Source organism: Pipistrellus kuhlii, unplaced genomic scaffold, assembly GCF_014108245.1.
Source record: "Pipistrellus kuhlii isolate mPipKuh1 unplaced genomic scaffold, mPipKuh1.p scaffold_m20_p_70, whole genome shotgun sequence".
Classification (NCBI taxonomy): Eukaryota; Metazoa; Chordata; class Mammalia; order Chiroptera; family Vespertilionidae; genus Pipistrellus; species Pipistrellus kuhlii.
This window is the reverse complement of record NW_023425574.1, coordinates 1,074,332-1,088,556: the sequence shown is the minus strand read 5'-3', so window position 1 is coordinate 1,088,556 and position 14,225 is coordinate 1,074,332. Positions and strand designations below refer to the sequence as shown.

General features: G+C 62.9%; 3 protein-coding genes and 1 long non-coding RNA gene across 6 annotated transcripts in view; 3 read left to right on the top strand and 1 right to left on the bottom strand.

The window, feature by feature from the left end:
* The first annotated feature begins 1,183 nt into the window (after positions 1-1,183).
* HGH1 (HGH1 homolog) lies at positions 1,184-3,444 on the top strand. Its single transcript, XM_036422604.2, has 6 exons — positions 1,184-1,864; positions 1,933-2,033; positions 2,145-2,243; positions 2,442-2,533; positions 2,614-2,736; positions 2,817-3,444. Exons 1-6 carry the CDS (start codon positions 1,215-1,217, stop codon positions 3,003-3,005), a joined length of 1,254 nt encoding a protein of 417 aa, XP_036278497.1. The 5' UTR covers positions 1,184-1,214; the 3' UTR covers positions 3,006-3,444.
* A 939-nt stretch (positions 3,445-4,383) lies between these two features.
* LOC118710165 (testis-specific serine/threonine-protein kinase 5) lies at positions 4,384-7,042 on the bottom strand. Its single transcript, XM_036422611.2, has 8 exons — positions 6,746-7,042; positions 6,287-6,394; positions 5,944-6,146; positions 5,699-5,754; positions 5,313-5,445; positions 5,118-5,233; positions 4,748-4,882; positions 4,384-4,667 (listed from the first exon to the last, which is right to left on the bottom strand). Exons 1-8 carry the CDS (start codon positions 6,947-6,949, stop codon positions 4,384-4,386), a joined length of 1,239 nt encoding a protein of 412 aa, XP_036278504.1. The 5' UTR covers positions 6,950-7,042.
* LOC123651686 lies at positions 5,227-7,750 on the top strand. Its single transcript, XR_006740570.1, has 4 exons — positions 5,227-5,396; positions 6,027-6,104; positions 6,770-6,871; positions 7,276-7,750. It is a non-coding gene; the product is annotated as an uncharacterized LOC123651686 (long non-coding RNA).
* Positions 7,751-12,200: 4,450 nt separating this feature from the next.
* MROH1 (maestro heat like repeat family member 1) overlaps positions 12,201-14,225 on the top strand; it is a 53,436-nt gene continuing 51,411 nt past the window's right edge. For 2 of the 3 annotated variants that reach the window (XR_006740567.1, XM_045575852.1), the window contains exon 1: positions 12,251-12,268. The gene's annotated coding sequence lies outside the window, so the exon portion shown is untranslated. Of the gene's footprint in view, positions 12,269-14,225 lie in introns of all 3 variants that reach the window. The other variant, XM_045575855.1, reaches the window with a different exon arrangement.

Genomic DNA, 14,225 nt, shown 5'->3' with positions numbered 1-14,225 from the left:
CTACATTGGTGTGTGGGGAGCATGGAGTGCCCTTGGGAAGGTGGGCACCCTCTTCCTCAGCTCCCAAGGGACAGGTTAGGCTGGGATGGCGGCTGTGGAGTGCCCTTCTCATGGGTCTGCGTCCAGGGCCAATCCCAGCTTTTAGGCCTTATTACCTACAGGCGTCAGGGACTGCTGTTTCCCGAGAGTGACTCTCCTGGGTGTCCCTGGCAGTGGTCAGCAAAGTCAACAGAGCCAAATACCAACAGTACAATGATTGAAATTTCTTTTGAGAGCCAAATTTTTTAAAAATATATATTTTATTGATTTTTTACAGAGAGGAAGGGAGAGGGATAGAGAGAAACATCGATGAGAAACATCCATCAGCCGCCTCCTGCACACCCCCTACTGGGGGTGTGCCTGCAACCAAGGTACATGTCCTTGACCGGAATCGAACCCAGGACCTTTCAGCCCGCAGGCTGATGCTCAATCCACTGAGGATGCCAATATCCATCTTTTTAAGGGGCTTGTAACCATGTAAAGTACTTAATAACCCACGACAAAGGATAAATGGGGGAAACATTATAATAGGCAAGAAGAGAGGTCTCCCTAGCTGGTTGGCCGCAGTGGATAGGGCGCAGGCCTGAGGACGGAAGGGTTGGGGTTTGATTCAGGGCCAGGACGCATGCAGCCCGATCCCCAGTAGGGGGTGTGCAGGAGGTAGCCGCTCCATGATTCTCTCTGATATTTCTCTCTCTCCCTAGAATCAATAAAAAGTATATATTTATATATACATAATATATAAAAATGAAAATGTATGCACAAAACGGGGTTAGGCTAGGAATGCAAGGCTGGTCTAACATGGGCAAGTCGATGTCATGGATCGTCTCTTCCAGCAAAGGTAGGCCTCTGCCCGGTCCAAGATGGGGGAGGCATGTGACGTCAGCCGCCAGGGGCTGGGGGCCACCCCAGGGGAAAGTGCCACTGAGCGGCCCCAACGTGTGTGCCTCAAGGAGCCCCAAAGCCCTGTCCTCCCTCCCACCCAGGTAGGCGCTTCCGGCGGCACCGAGTCCCACAATGCCCCGCGCCTCGGCGTAGCCCCGCCCCACACACTGTCCCCGCCCCTTCCAGAGTCCGCGGCCTCGGATTGGTCTTCATGGCTTCCGTGTTCCGGGCGGGCGGGGCCAAGGGGCGGGGCGGGCGGGGCGGGGCGTACTGGCCCGGGCGGTCGCGAGATGCCGGGAGGCGCGGTGGCGGCTGCGGCGGACGCGGCCTCGCCGGCCGGCGGCGCGGGCGCCGGGGGGCCGCCGGCTCCGGAGGCGGAGGCGGAGGCGGAGGCGGAGGCGGCCGAGCTCCTGCCCTTCCTGGCGGCCGGCGCGCGGGCGGACTTGCAGGCGGCGGCGGCGGGGCACGTGCTGGCGCTGACGGGCTCGGGGCCCGGCCGGACGCTGCTGGCCGGGCAGGCGGCGCTCCTGCGGGCGCTGGCGGCGCTGGCGGCGGCCCCCGCCCCGGCCCCGGCCCGCGACGCCGCCCGCGCCCTCGTCAACCTGTCCGCCGACCCCCGCCTCCACGAGCCGCTGCTGGCGGCCGCGCCCGCGCTGCCCGCCCGCCTGCTGGGCCGCGCGCTGGACCCGCAGTGGCCCTGGGCGGAGGAGGCGGCCGCCGCGCTGGCCAACCTCAGCCGCGAGCCGGCGCCGTGCGCCGCGCTGCTGGAGGCGCTGGCGGCCGCGGAGCCCGGGGAGGCTGGCCTGGGCCTGGAGCGGCTGATGCGCGCGCTGTGCACGCCCGGCTACAACGCCCGCGCGCCCCTGCACTACCTGGCGCCGGTGCTGTCCAACCTCAGCCAGCGCCCCGCGGCCCGCGCCTTCCTGCTGGACCCGCACAGGTGAGCCCCTGCGGCCCGCGGGGGGCGGGGAGCGAGCAGGGACAGCACTGAGCGGCCCCTCCCTCCAGGTGCGTGGTCCAGCGGCTGCTGCCCCTCACCCAGGACCCAGACTCCACGGTGCGCAGGGGCGGGGTCGTGGGGACGCTGCGAAACTGCTGCTTCGAGCACCGTGAGTGGCGGCGGGACAGGGTCATTGCTGTGGGAGGCAGTGGAGGGGGAGGGAATTCTAGGGCCCCTCTAGGCTGGAGTGGTCCCCATCCCTGTCTCTTACGTCCTCCAGGACACCACGAATGGTTGCTGGGTCCCGAGGTGGACATTCTCCCCTTCTTGCTACTGCCCCTGGCCGGGCCCGAGGACTTCTCTGAGGAGGAGATGGAGCGTGAGTGGCTCTCCTGGGTGGAGCCTCAGGCTTGGCGGGAGGGGAGGACAGTAGTGGAGGGGGAGGAATTGTCCCCATCAGGGCCCCTTCCGAAGCCTCCTAGCGCGAGTGGCCGAGCACAGGTGGGGCTGACAAAGTGGGGGGGTCTGGCCTGGTGGCCCAGCACAGGGACCCAGGGACTCCCACCTCCGCCGCTAGGCCTGCCCGTGGACCTGCAGTACCTGCCGCCAGACAAGCAGCGGGAGCCTGACGCCGACATCCGGAAGATGCTCATTGAGGCCATCATGCTGGTGAGCAGGGCCCCGCCTGGGGGGAACCCCGCCCCCAACATGTAAGCCGGCATCTGGCTAAAGTCTGCTCTCTCTCTCAGCTGACGGCCACAGCACCTGGGCGGCGGCAGGTGAGGGACCAGGGAGCCTACCTGATCCTCCGAGAGCTGCACAGCTGGGAGCCCGAGTCTGACGTGCGGGGGGCTTGTGAGAAACTCATCCAGGTGGGTGCAGCGCTGGGGGGAGCGGGGGAGGGCACGCCCACAGTGTGCCAGCACCTGCTCACCTGCCTCCGCTGCTGCAGGTGCTTATTGGGGATGAGCCGGAGCGGGGCATGGACAACCTGCTGGAAGTGCAGGTGCCTGAGGATGTGGAGCGGCAGCTGCAGGAGCTGGACCGCCAGGAGCAGGAGCAGTGCCAGCGGGAGCAGCAGGAGCAGCGGGGGCAGAAGCTGTCTCCAGAGTCACGCTCGGAGGGGGCCGCACCCACCTGAGGCACCTGCACAGACCACTGCCAGCTCCAGGCCCCCTTGATGAGCCGTCCATCCTGGCTTCCCAGATCAAGCCGTCCTGCAGCTGCCTGCAGGCCTCTGGGTCCCTTTGCTCCGAGGCTGTGCCCTCCTGGGAGGCAGAGCTGCACTTGAGCTCTGGGTTCGGGCTGAGGGCTCTAGGGCTAATGCCCCTTAGACATCGGCGGGTTGCGGGCACCTCCCTGTGCCCTGTTGCTTGAGCAACAATGCAGCTGGTGCCTGGCCAGCGTGGTTCAGTGCGTGAGCATTCGACCTATGAACCAGGAGGTTGCAGTTTGATTCCCGGTCCGGTCCCGTCGGAGCACCTTGAGCCAGGTTGCGGGCTCCACCCCCAGCATGGGGCGAGGAGGAGGCAGCTGATCGTAGTTCTCATCACTGATGTTTCTATCTCTCGGCCCCTCTCCCTTCCTCTCTGAAATCAATAAAAATAATATATATTTTTTTAAAATGCAACTTATTCAAAGGAGCTAGCCAGGTCCTGTGGCTCTCAGGTGCCTCCAGTGGGATGGCCCGGGAGCCACGCACCTCCTCCCAAGCTGAGTGCCCGTGGGCCTGGACGTGGCAGCCTGAGAGGCGAGCGGGCGCTTCCCAGTCCCAGGGTTTCCACCGGGGTCGAGGCCTAGTCAGGTGTAAGCAGTGCCTCTTCCTGCCAGGCCCACCCACGTCCCTCCACCTGGGCCCTCTGCTGACCCTCCGCCTCCCTGGCCTGACCTGAGACCTTCACAGCGGCAGCCTGTCCCTGGGCGCTCTCAGAGCTGCCCGCCCCCCCAGCCTGTCCTCGGAGCACTAGTGGGGTGCTGCCTCCCCTCCATCCTCTCCCCCTTTCCACTTGACCCAGACCCTGTTCTTCCTGCAGCTCCCCTCCAGCACAAGACCCAGTCCCCGGCCCCCCATGGGTGGTCCCTGGGTGGTCCCTCTACTTTGCATCCTCCCAGTAGTCACATGGCGGGCCCTGGTGGGCGGTCCGTGTGGCCCTCACCCTCTACATTCCCTTCCTGGGCTCGCACCACATGCCGTGCCATCTTTGGCATAGCACCCAAATACTGCCCCAGGCCCGGCGCCCGGTCCTGTAGCTTAGCAAGGCTCCCCGGATCCCCAGACTGCCACCCCTCCTGTCCTCTGCCCCTGCTGTTCCCGAAGCCACAGGTCTGCTCCCCCGTGCTAGCCCCTGGAGGCCCCCTGGTGTGGTCAACCCACTCCCCCTCCCCAAAGCTCTGGCCTGTGGGCGTTAAGGGGGCTCGCCAGTCCCCCCAGGCCGCTGGTTCACACCTCGGCTCCACAGAAGAAAGGGCTCCACAAAAGAAACGGTTTATGAGGCCTCCGCCCTGCCCACGCCCTGCCCTCAGCTGACCAGGTGGTGGCCCAGCGCGCTCCTGAGGACGCTGGGGGGGCGCCCGGAAGAAGGCCGCCTGGCGACGCCCACCCAGAGGCCGGCCTTGGCCATGCCCCGGAGCCCCAGCCCCGCGGAGGCAGAGCTCGCCCCGCGGCTAGGGCGGGCCCCCGGGGGCGGGGGCTTGGGTGCTGGGCCAGAGGCACTCTTGGGGGTCCCCCTTTGCGGGGAGCGACGCAGCTGCAGAAGCGGCCTGGCGGGGTCGGAGTCCTCTCTGGGCTCCGCCGGGTTCTCTGCTGGGGATTCATGGGGGGTCAGGGCGGGCGCTGAGGGGCGGCCAGCCCTCCCGGGCCTCCTCCCCCGGACCCCGCCCCACCTGGCGCCGCGCCGGGCACCTCGCGGAGGAGCGCGGGCGGGGCGGGCAGCATCCAGCGGTGCGCGGCCACCTGCCGCAGGTCCGGGCGCGCGCACGGCCGCAGCTGGAGCAGCGCGCGGATCAGGTCCTGGCACTCTGCGGGCGGAGGCCACGGCTGCAGCGCCGCCCCCGCCGCCCTCCCTCCCCCGGGGCGTCCACTGAGCCCCAACCCCGCCCGTCCCCGATGGGAGACCCGCACGGAGCCGGGCAGCCACCCTCCCCAGCTCCCCCCTCTCCACGGCGGGAGGGGTGGGTGACGGGGTGCCGGGCAGTCTGACTCTGTGCCCTCCTCCTGGCGCAGAACGGCCCCGGGGCCCCGGGGCGGGCTCACCTGGGGACAGGCCGGGCGGGAAGGCGGGCCCCCGGCGCATCAGCAGCAGCATGCGGCGCGGCCGGCGCTCCTTGAAGGGCAGCCTCCCGGTCACCATGGCGAAGAGGATGACACCGCTGGGGCGGGGGCTCCTCGGGCCCGCCCCCCACCCTCCGAGGCCCGGCCGCCGGGCGCCCGCGGCGGGGGGCCACTCACAGGCTCCACATGTCCGCGCGCTCCCCGTTGTACTTCTTGCTCATGAGGATCTCGGGCGCCGTGTAGGCCACGGAGCCGCAGAAGGTGCTCAGCAGCGCGTTCTTGAGCGCCGACTGGTTGGCGAAGCCGAAGTCTGTGCGGGGGGGGGGGGGGGGGAGCGGGGGCGGGGGCGGGGCCGGCGGAGCACCCACCGGGGAGGGGGGTTAGGGAGAGGGCGCTGTGGGGAGGGGCTGTGCGGTGGGCATGGGGGTGGGGGTGCCTGCAGGTTGGCTGTAGGCAAAGTGGGGGGAGGGTGGCAGGTCACCCCAGTCGGGAGCAGACCCTGCAGTGAGTGTCCGGGTCAGCAGTCAGCACGGCCCGGGCGCGTGGGAGTGGGCTGGGCTCACCTGTCAGCTTCAGGAAGCCCTGGTCATCCAGCAGGATATTCTCACACTTCAGGTCCCTGCGTGGGAAAGCGCAGGTGGGGCTGGGCCTGGGCTCAGGGCCGCCCTCGGTGCGGGCTGGGCGGGCGGGGCGGGCACCCTCACCGGTGCGGGCCGCCCTCGGTGCGGGCTGGGCGGGCGGGGCGGGCACCCTCACCGGTGCGGGCCGCCCTCGGTGCGGGCTGGGCGGGCGGGGCGGGCACCCTCACCGGTGCACGACGCCGGCGCTGTGGCAGTGGGCCACGGCGCTGACCAGCTGCCAGAACAGCCTGTGGGCCTCCTTCTCCTCCAGCCCGGGGCAGTGGCGGCGGTCGGACACCGTGTTGATGTGCTCCAGCAGGTCGCCGCGGCCCGCCAGCTCCAGGACCAGGTAGGCACGCTGGCTGTTGTGGTAGGTCTCGTACAGCTGCACCTGCGGACCCCACCCGCCGGCTAGCACCCCAGGAGGGGACCGACCGGCCGGTGCCCTCGCCAGGGGCGTCAGGAAGGGGAAGGAGGCAGGCCCCGGTGGGCGGCAGGTGCAGGAGGTCAGACAGCTGGGGGTCTGCCTACCACGTTCAGGTGCTTGTAGGTGGCATTGAGGGACGAGATCTCTCGGGGCAGGAACTTCTGGGCGAACTCCACGGGGGCCTCGGCAGTGGAGACGATCTTGATGGCCACCTGCGGGGCGGGTGGGAGCGGCTGACCGCAGCCCCCAGGGGCGGGGGCGGGTCCCAGGTCCTTTGTGCTCAGTGCTGACATGATGGGGCGGGGGACGGGGTACACAGAATCCTGGGAGACAGCGCCCTCCTCTCTCTCCCTCCTGCCGGGGGCACTTCCTTGGGGATCCCAGAATGCCAAGTGGCCAGCCAGCCTGTGGGCGCCTTGGCCTCCAGGGCGGGTGTGGGATCGGTTGGGAGAAGCCAGAGCGGCTGGGCGGCGCTTGAGAAGCCTTAGGGTGGGGCCCAGGAGGGAGGCGGGGTTGGAGGACCCCCGCGCCCCGGGCGGGCCGGGGAGCAGGCGGCGCCTCACCATGCTGTGGCGCTTGCCCCGCAGGTCGGAGGCCAGCCTGGGGTTGTGCTGCATGCGCTCCTGCGTGGCGAAGGCCAGGTAGACTCTGGAGAAGGCCCCCGAGCCGATCTTCTTGGAGGAGAGCAGGTAGCCCTTGTCCCTGCACTCACGCACCTGGGCCATGAAGGTTTGCTGGTCCGGCTTCCGCCAGCCATTGCGCTTCATGGAGGGCAGGGCGCTGTGGACGGAGCTGGGGCTGTCCAGCTCTTGGGAGGGAAAGGAGGGGAGGGGGGGGGCTTGGCAGAGGCCTGGCTGGTGTCTGAGGAGCTGGGGTGACCGGGGCTGCGGAGGCCAGGCGGGACCTGCGCCCCCTGGCGGCGTTGGGAGGCTTTGCTGGGGCAGAGGCAGGGGCGTGGCCAGGGCTGAGAGCTCAGGGGAAGGACTGAGGCTGTGGGGAGGGCCAGCTCTGGGGAAGAAGGGCAGGTTCTAGAAGGAGGGGTTCTAGAACTGCACCTGCATTGTGCCCTCAAAGGGGGCCCTTCTGTTCCCAGGACCTGCCTGTCGAGAACATCTTGCTGAAACCGGCCCTGTCCTGCGTAGGCCCCCGCCCCTCTCAGTGGTGAGAATCCCTGAGGGCTAGCGTCAGCGGGAAAGGACAACAGGTGCAGCACCTGTCTTAACTGCGCCCCTTCCTGTCCTTTGGGAGGGTCCCACGCTGGCAGCCGGGGGAGGGGAGCATTGCTCTGCTGAGGCCTGAAGCTTCTCCTGCGGAGCAAACGTCCCCAGAGCTCTCTGCAGACTCCAGGACACAGCCCCAAGGAAGTGAGGCCCCCTGGGCCCACCCCAATCCCTGCAGCTTCCGGAGAGAGCAGCCAACAGGACCCTGCCCTCTCCTGCCCTCGAGAGTCTTCTGTGAGCAAAGAGAGTAGCAGGTGGCAGTGACTGAGTGCCTACTGCGTGCCAGGTGCCGTGCGAAGCGGCCATAGTGGGTGCTCCTCCCCCCTCATAGCACAGACCACACCTGATGTGCCTGACCCAGGGGGCAGGCAGTGCACATTCCGGATCTAAAATCGGAGCGTAGCCAGGTGATGCCCATTTTACAGGTGACGAGACTGAGGCCCCCATACACAGTTTCTCTCCTATGAACTGGATGGCAGCTCTGGGAGTGTCCCTCAGGGCCTGGGTGTGGTGGGGCTGGGTGTCTGTGGACCTGACTTATCCCCCGCTGGGACTCCTGGTGGGTGGGGAGTGCCTGCTGCAGGGAAGGCCAGGGCATGCTCTGCCTGCGAGGCCCAGGCTTCTTTTCTCACCCCTGTTGGACTGGGAGTTGTTTGGGAGCAAGGCTTGTGTTTGCTGTTCCCTTACTCACCCACAGCCTACGTCTGGCAAATTGCCTAGAACGGTGGTCGGCAAACTGTGGCTCTTGATCCGCGGTTTGCCGCTCTGTTGACTAATGAATTTGCCGACCACTGCTTTAGGGAAAAACACTTAAAAGAACATTTTAATAATGTACTAATGTCTTTACCTGAAGTCAAAACTTCTGGGTAAGGGTAATGCCTTACGCACTGGCCGGCAAACACATTAGTCAACAGAGCCAAATATCAACAGTACAAAGATTGAAATTTCTTTTGAGAGTCAATTTTTTTAAAACTTAAACTTCTTCTAACGCCTCTTCTTCAAAACACACTCGCCCAGGCCATGATATTTTGTGGAAGAGCCATACTCAAGGGGCCAAAGAGCTGCATGTGGCTTGCGAGCCGCAGTTTGCCAACCACGGGCCAAGAATATAACAAATGTGGATAAACTAGCTGGTTTGTTGCTGATCTTGGGGTTAGGAAAACAGCAGCCACTCCATGTATTCCAAGCAGAGGGCTAACCTGTTTTTGTTTTTGGTGGTTTTTTTATTTTATTTTTTTTTTCAGGGAGGAAGGGAGAGGGAGAGAGAGAAACATCAATGATGAGAGGATCGTTGATTGGCTGCCTCCTGCCTCCCAGTTCATGGGTTGATGCTCAGGTGCAGCACACCAGCCGGGGCAGGGGGGATTTAAGACGGGGTTGCCATCAGGTGCTGGAAGGTGTGGAGAGGGGCCCTGTCTAGGGCTAGAGCAGCACAAGGGGAAAACGTGGGGCTCCGGGCAAGGGTGGCCACACCCCTCTCACCTCCTGCTCCCACCAGGGCCCAGGACACACTGGAGGCCAGCAAGTTGGTCCCCAGCCTCATCCACCTTCTTCTGCAAAGTCCATCTTACCCTCCTCTTGCTCTGCACCCTAGCTCACCCTTCCATCCCAGGGATGTGCAAGGAGCACCCAACACAGGCTGAGCCTGGTGCTGAGCTCTTGGAAGCAAAGAGCAGATATGGGCCTGTCGTAGAGCTGACTGACAGTGTGGAAGGGAGACGAGCTTAGCAATTTAATAGAAGTTAGAGGACAGCTTTGCTAGTGCTGGGCAGTGTGTGCGCTTGGGGACTGAATGGCTGAGTTGGGGAGAGGGTGGGGCCAGCAGGGCAGGCCGGCACTGGCCTTGGGGAGCATGGGCAGGGCTTCTGCAGGACAGCAGGCTGTCCAGCCGTGAGCTTGGGAGAAGTCTCCTGTCCTGCTCCCTGGCAACTTCCACGTCCTATTTGACCTCTCCCCTCCAGCCAGTTGGGGGATTGGGGCTCTTTCTGAGGTGCCAGCCCCATCTGTCAGCACCTCAATCAGCCATCCGGTTCTGTCCCGTCCCTACAAAAGAAACAGGCTGGTCTGGCTAGTGTGGCTCAGTGGTTGAGCATTGACCTATGAACCAGGAGATCACAGTTCAATTCCTGGTCAGAGCACATGCCTCGGTTGCATGCAACAATCAATTATTCTCATCATCGATGTTTCTCCCTCTCCCTCTGAAATCAATAACAAATATATTAAAAAAAAAAAAGAAGAAAAAAAGAAAGAAAGAAAGAAAAAGAATAGAAACAGCCTGAAGTCCTCTCCATGGAAGAATGCCCCTCCCCTCACTGTTGAGCTGCCACCTGCCCTCATATTAGAGCCCCACTTTGCCACCTTGTCCCCTCGCCCACAGCTCTCTGCAGACACTCGTTGTGCCACTGACCACTTCCTTCTCAAAACGCGCTGCTCACTTCCTGAGCTGCTAGTATGTTACTCCCTCCTTTATTTCGGTTTGTGAACACATCCAAGCAGTTTCAGCTCGGGATCTCTGCAGGTGCCCGTGTCTCTGCCCAGAACGCGGGCCCCTCTCCCAGGCTGGACGGCACCCCCTTATAGCACATCGTGTGTCTTATGGGTCTTTACTTGTGTACTGTCTGTCTGCTTCTCCAGACCCAAGGCCCCGAAGGAAGAGAACTTCCGGGGTCTGCTGGCCTCCTGTGTGTGTGTGTGTGTGTGTGTGTGTGTGTACTAGGTATACCGGTTAACAATGCAGATTTTTTTCAATAGATGGAGTTACACATATGTTGATATATAAGCATATATAAGCAATTAGATATGTATGCTATTTTGTTGTATTGACAAGCTTCTAAACTTCATATGTCAAATTTTCTGAAGTTAGTGTTAACATCATAGATATTTGTCAAATTTGTGCCAAAAAAAAGAACATTTGTGGGAAGTTTTTAAAAATATATATTTTATTGATTTTTTTTTACAGAGAGGAAGGGAGAGGGATAGAGAGTTAGGAACATCAATGAGAGAGAAACATTAATCAGCTGTCTCCTGCACACCCCACACTGGAGATGCGCACGCAACCAAGGTACATGCCCTTGACCAGGATCGAACCCGGGATCCCTCAGTTTGCAGGCCGATGCTCTATCCACTGAGCCAAACCAGTCAGGGTGGAAGTTGTATTTTTTTTTTTTTTAAGTTTTAATTCATTACTGTATTTTGAAGAAAAGTGCTGCTGACAGTTATCTATACTTTGGGAAGCTTATGGTGAACATGCTCCATCTTAAGATACTTGTGAACGCTGGTTTAAAAGCTTTAAAGTTTAAACCATTCAGATGTGAAAGACAAAGAACGTCCAGGTCAACCCAAAAAGTTTGAAGACCAACAATGACAAGCATTATTGGATGAAGATGTGTGTCAAACTCAAAAACAACTTGCAGAAAGTTTAAATGTTGCTCAGCAAACAATTTCCGATCATTTACAAGCAATGGGGAAGATTTTAAAGGAAGGAAAATGAGTGCCACATCAACTGAACGAAAGACAAATGGAAAACCGAAAAGTCATCAGTAAAATGTTGCTTCAACGGCATGAAAGCAAGTCTTCTTTGCATCGAATTGTGACTGGCGATGAAAAGTGGATTTATTCTGAGAATCCCAAACGCACAAAATCATAGGTTGATCCAGGTCAACCATCAACATCGATTGCCAGGCCAGTTCACTTCGGAAAGAAGATAACGCTCTGCGTTTGGTGGGATCAGGAAGGTGTGGTGTATTATGAGCTTCTAAAACCAGGTGAAACCATTAATACTGATTGCTACTGACAACAAATAATCAATTTGAACCACTCTTTGATTGTAAAACAACCAGAATGGGCAACAAGACACGGCAAAGTAATTTTGCTCCATGATGACCCACCATCACTTCAAAACAAGCTAAAGACACGTTAAAAGATCTTGCCTGGGAAGTATTAGCCCACCCTCCGTATTCACCAGATTTTGCTCCTTCAGATGATCACGTGTTCCGATCGATGGCACACACACTTTCTGAGCAGCACTTTTAAGACGCACGAGGAAATGGAAAATGGGATCTCTGAATGGTCTGCCTCAAAACAAGAGAAGTTCTATTGGGACAGTATCCACCAGTTACCTGACAGATGGGGAAACGTGTAGCTAGCGACGGACATTACTTTGAATGATGCACTTGTTGATGTTTCTCTTGAAATTATCGTGTTTTCTTCGATTACAAAACCCGCACTATTAACCAGTTGATGGTTAATTCTCACTATTAACCGGTATGCCCGCACCTGTTGGAGGAGAGGTCGGTGGCCTCGGGATCTCGGGTGCGGGCTGATTGGTGGGTGTCCAGTGTGCGTGCTCACGGGTGGGATACGGAGCACAGAGCCCCGGTGCCTGGGTCGCGGCCAGCTGGCATGTGTACTGAGCCCGCGTCTCGGGTGGGTTCCCTGCTGTGCGGGACGGTGCCTTGTGTGCGGGGGCCGTGGGGGTGTCAGTGTCCGGGGAACGCGGAAGAGAGTGAGCAAGGAGCCCGCGTCCCGCACGGAGGAAACTCGCGCCTGCGCGGTGCCGGCCCGAACCTGCGCCGCGGCCCAACAGTCAGGAGCCGGGGCCCAGGGCCGCCGGGGCGGGGCCGCGCGCGGGGCGGAGCTTGCGCACTGCCGCCTGCTGGGGCTCGGTGGGCGGGGTGCAGAGAGCGAGAGGAACGCGCCTCCGACCAATGAGCGCTGATTTCGTATGGGGGCGGGCCCGGGACGCCGCGCGCCGGGCCTCGGTTGGCGGAGAGCGGCCGAGGGGCGGGAACAACACGAAGCCCCGCCCACTCGCGCGCGGCAGGGCGGGAGGGCTGCACCCCGGCGGCGGTGTCCGCGGCTCCTGAGGTAAACGGCGGGCGGGGACCCCGGCCCTCGGGCCTCGCTCGGGGAGACGCCCCTCGGGGCGCCTGGGCCCGAGAACTGGGGGCGACGCCTCGTCCGGGCGGCGCCGGGTCCGGGGGGCGCTCCCCAAGGTCACCAGGGAGCGCGGGGAGGTGCCGGGTTTGCGGGACCGAGCCCGCCCCCTCCGGGCTCAGGTGCGCGGTCCCCGCGGGCCAGGTGGCCGGGTCACCGCCCGGAAGAGCGGCTCGGGGCGCTGCCCCCGGCTCCCCGCTTCCTCACGCCGGTTCGGTGCTCGTCCCCTGCGCGGAGGGCCCAGTCCTAGCGCCTGTCACCCTCGGGCCCGGGTCCACGGTCCTGCCCCCCACGGCACCGCCGGACCCTGCCTCCCGCCCCTTCTCCCGGGACACGGAGGGAAGCGAGGCCGAGAGGCAGGTGCTCGGCGGGTCACGAGGGCGGCGGGTCCGGGCGGCCGCGGCGTGGGGGGGCCAGACCTCGCTGGGCGAGCGCCGTCCGGCCCCGCCGGGATCGGGGTTCCGGGGCCCGGCCGGGATCGGGGTTCCGGGGCCCCGCCGGGATCGGGGCTCCGGGGCCCGGCCGGGATCGGGGTTCCGGGGCCCCGCCGGGATCGGGGTTCCGGGGCCCGGCCGGGATCGGGGTTCCGGGGCCCGGCCGGGATCGGGGGTTCCGGGGCCCGGCCGGGATCGGGGCTCCGGGGCCCCGCCGGGATCGGGGCTCCGGGGCCCGGCCGGGATCGGGTTCCGGGGCCCGGCCGGGATCGGGGCTCCGGGGCCCCGCCGGGATCGGGGTTCCGGGTCCCGCCGGGATCGGGGCTCCGGTTCCCACAGCGGGAGGCCGGAGGAGAGGGCTCTGGGAGCAGGGAGTCCCACCTGCAGCCTCCCTCGCAGGAGTTCCCCTTGGGGGTCGGGGGGTACAGAGCGCTGGGGGGGTCCCTGGAGGGGTGGGCCCCGGAGGCAGGGCCTTTGGAAAGGGGTGCTGGTCGGAGAGGTGGGGAGAAGGAGGCCCAGGAGGGAGGTGCCGGCGCTGGCGCCGGCGCCGGCGGGCTTGGGCGGGAGGGGTCCGGGGGAAGGCGCCCCAGGAGGCCACGCAGGGACCCGCGGGTGGGAGGTTGCTGGGCATCCACAGTCTGGCGCCGGCAGGGAGCAGGCAGGTGCCGGGGCCTCGCGTTGGTGTCCGAACCCAGTGACCTGAGCGGAGCTGCCTGGCTTCCGGGCACCCCTGTCCGCCCGGGGTCTCTGTGGGTGTCCAGTGTGGGTGCTCATGTGTGAGATGCAGAGCACACGTGTGTGCTTGGCGGGGCTGCCCAGCGCTGCTCGGGGCAGGAGTGTGTCTTCGAGTGGGCGGCATTGCCCCAGCCCGACTCTGATGGCCCCACTGTGGGTGGCGTCTTGTGTGCGGGTTCCTGGGGGGTGTCAGTGTCCGAGGGGGACTCAGAGGCGGAGCCCGAGGGGCCAGGCGCGCTCGCATCAGGGCTGACCTAAACAGCAGACACTTATTGCCTTTCCTTTTTTTACAATTAAAAAAAAAATATTTCAGAGGGGAAGGGAGAGGGAGAGAGAATCATTGATTGGCTGCCTCCTGCATGCCCCACACTGGGAACCAGCTCACAACCTGGGCGTGTGCCCTGACAGGGAATCCAACCGTGAGCTCCTATTCATCATGGATTGATGCTCAACCACTGAGCACACTGGCTGGGTAGATACTTAATTTTTTTTTCTTCTCTTCATTTTTTTATTGTTTGAAGGATTACAAATAGTAGTACATGTGTCTCCTTTTTTCCCCCTTGACCTTCCCCCAGCCTCCCATACCCCGCCCCATATGCCTTCACCTCCCCCCCCCCCATGTCTTGTATCCATTGGTTATGTTTATATGCATGTATACAAGTCCTTTGGTTGATCTCTTACAGGCCCACTCCCCCCAATCTCCTTGCCTTCCTGCTATA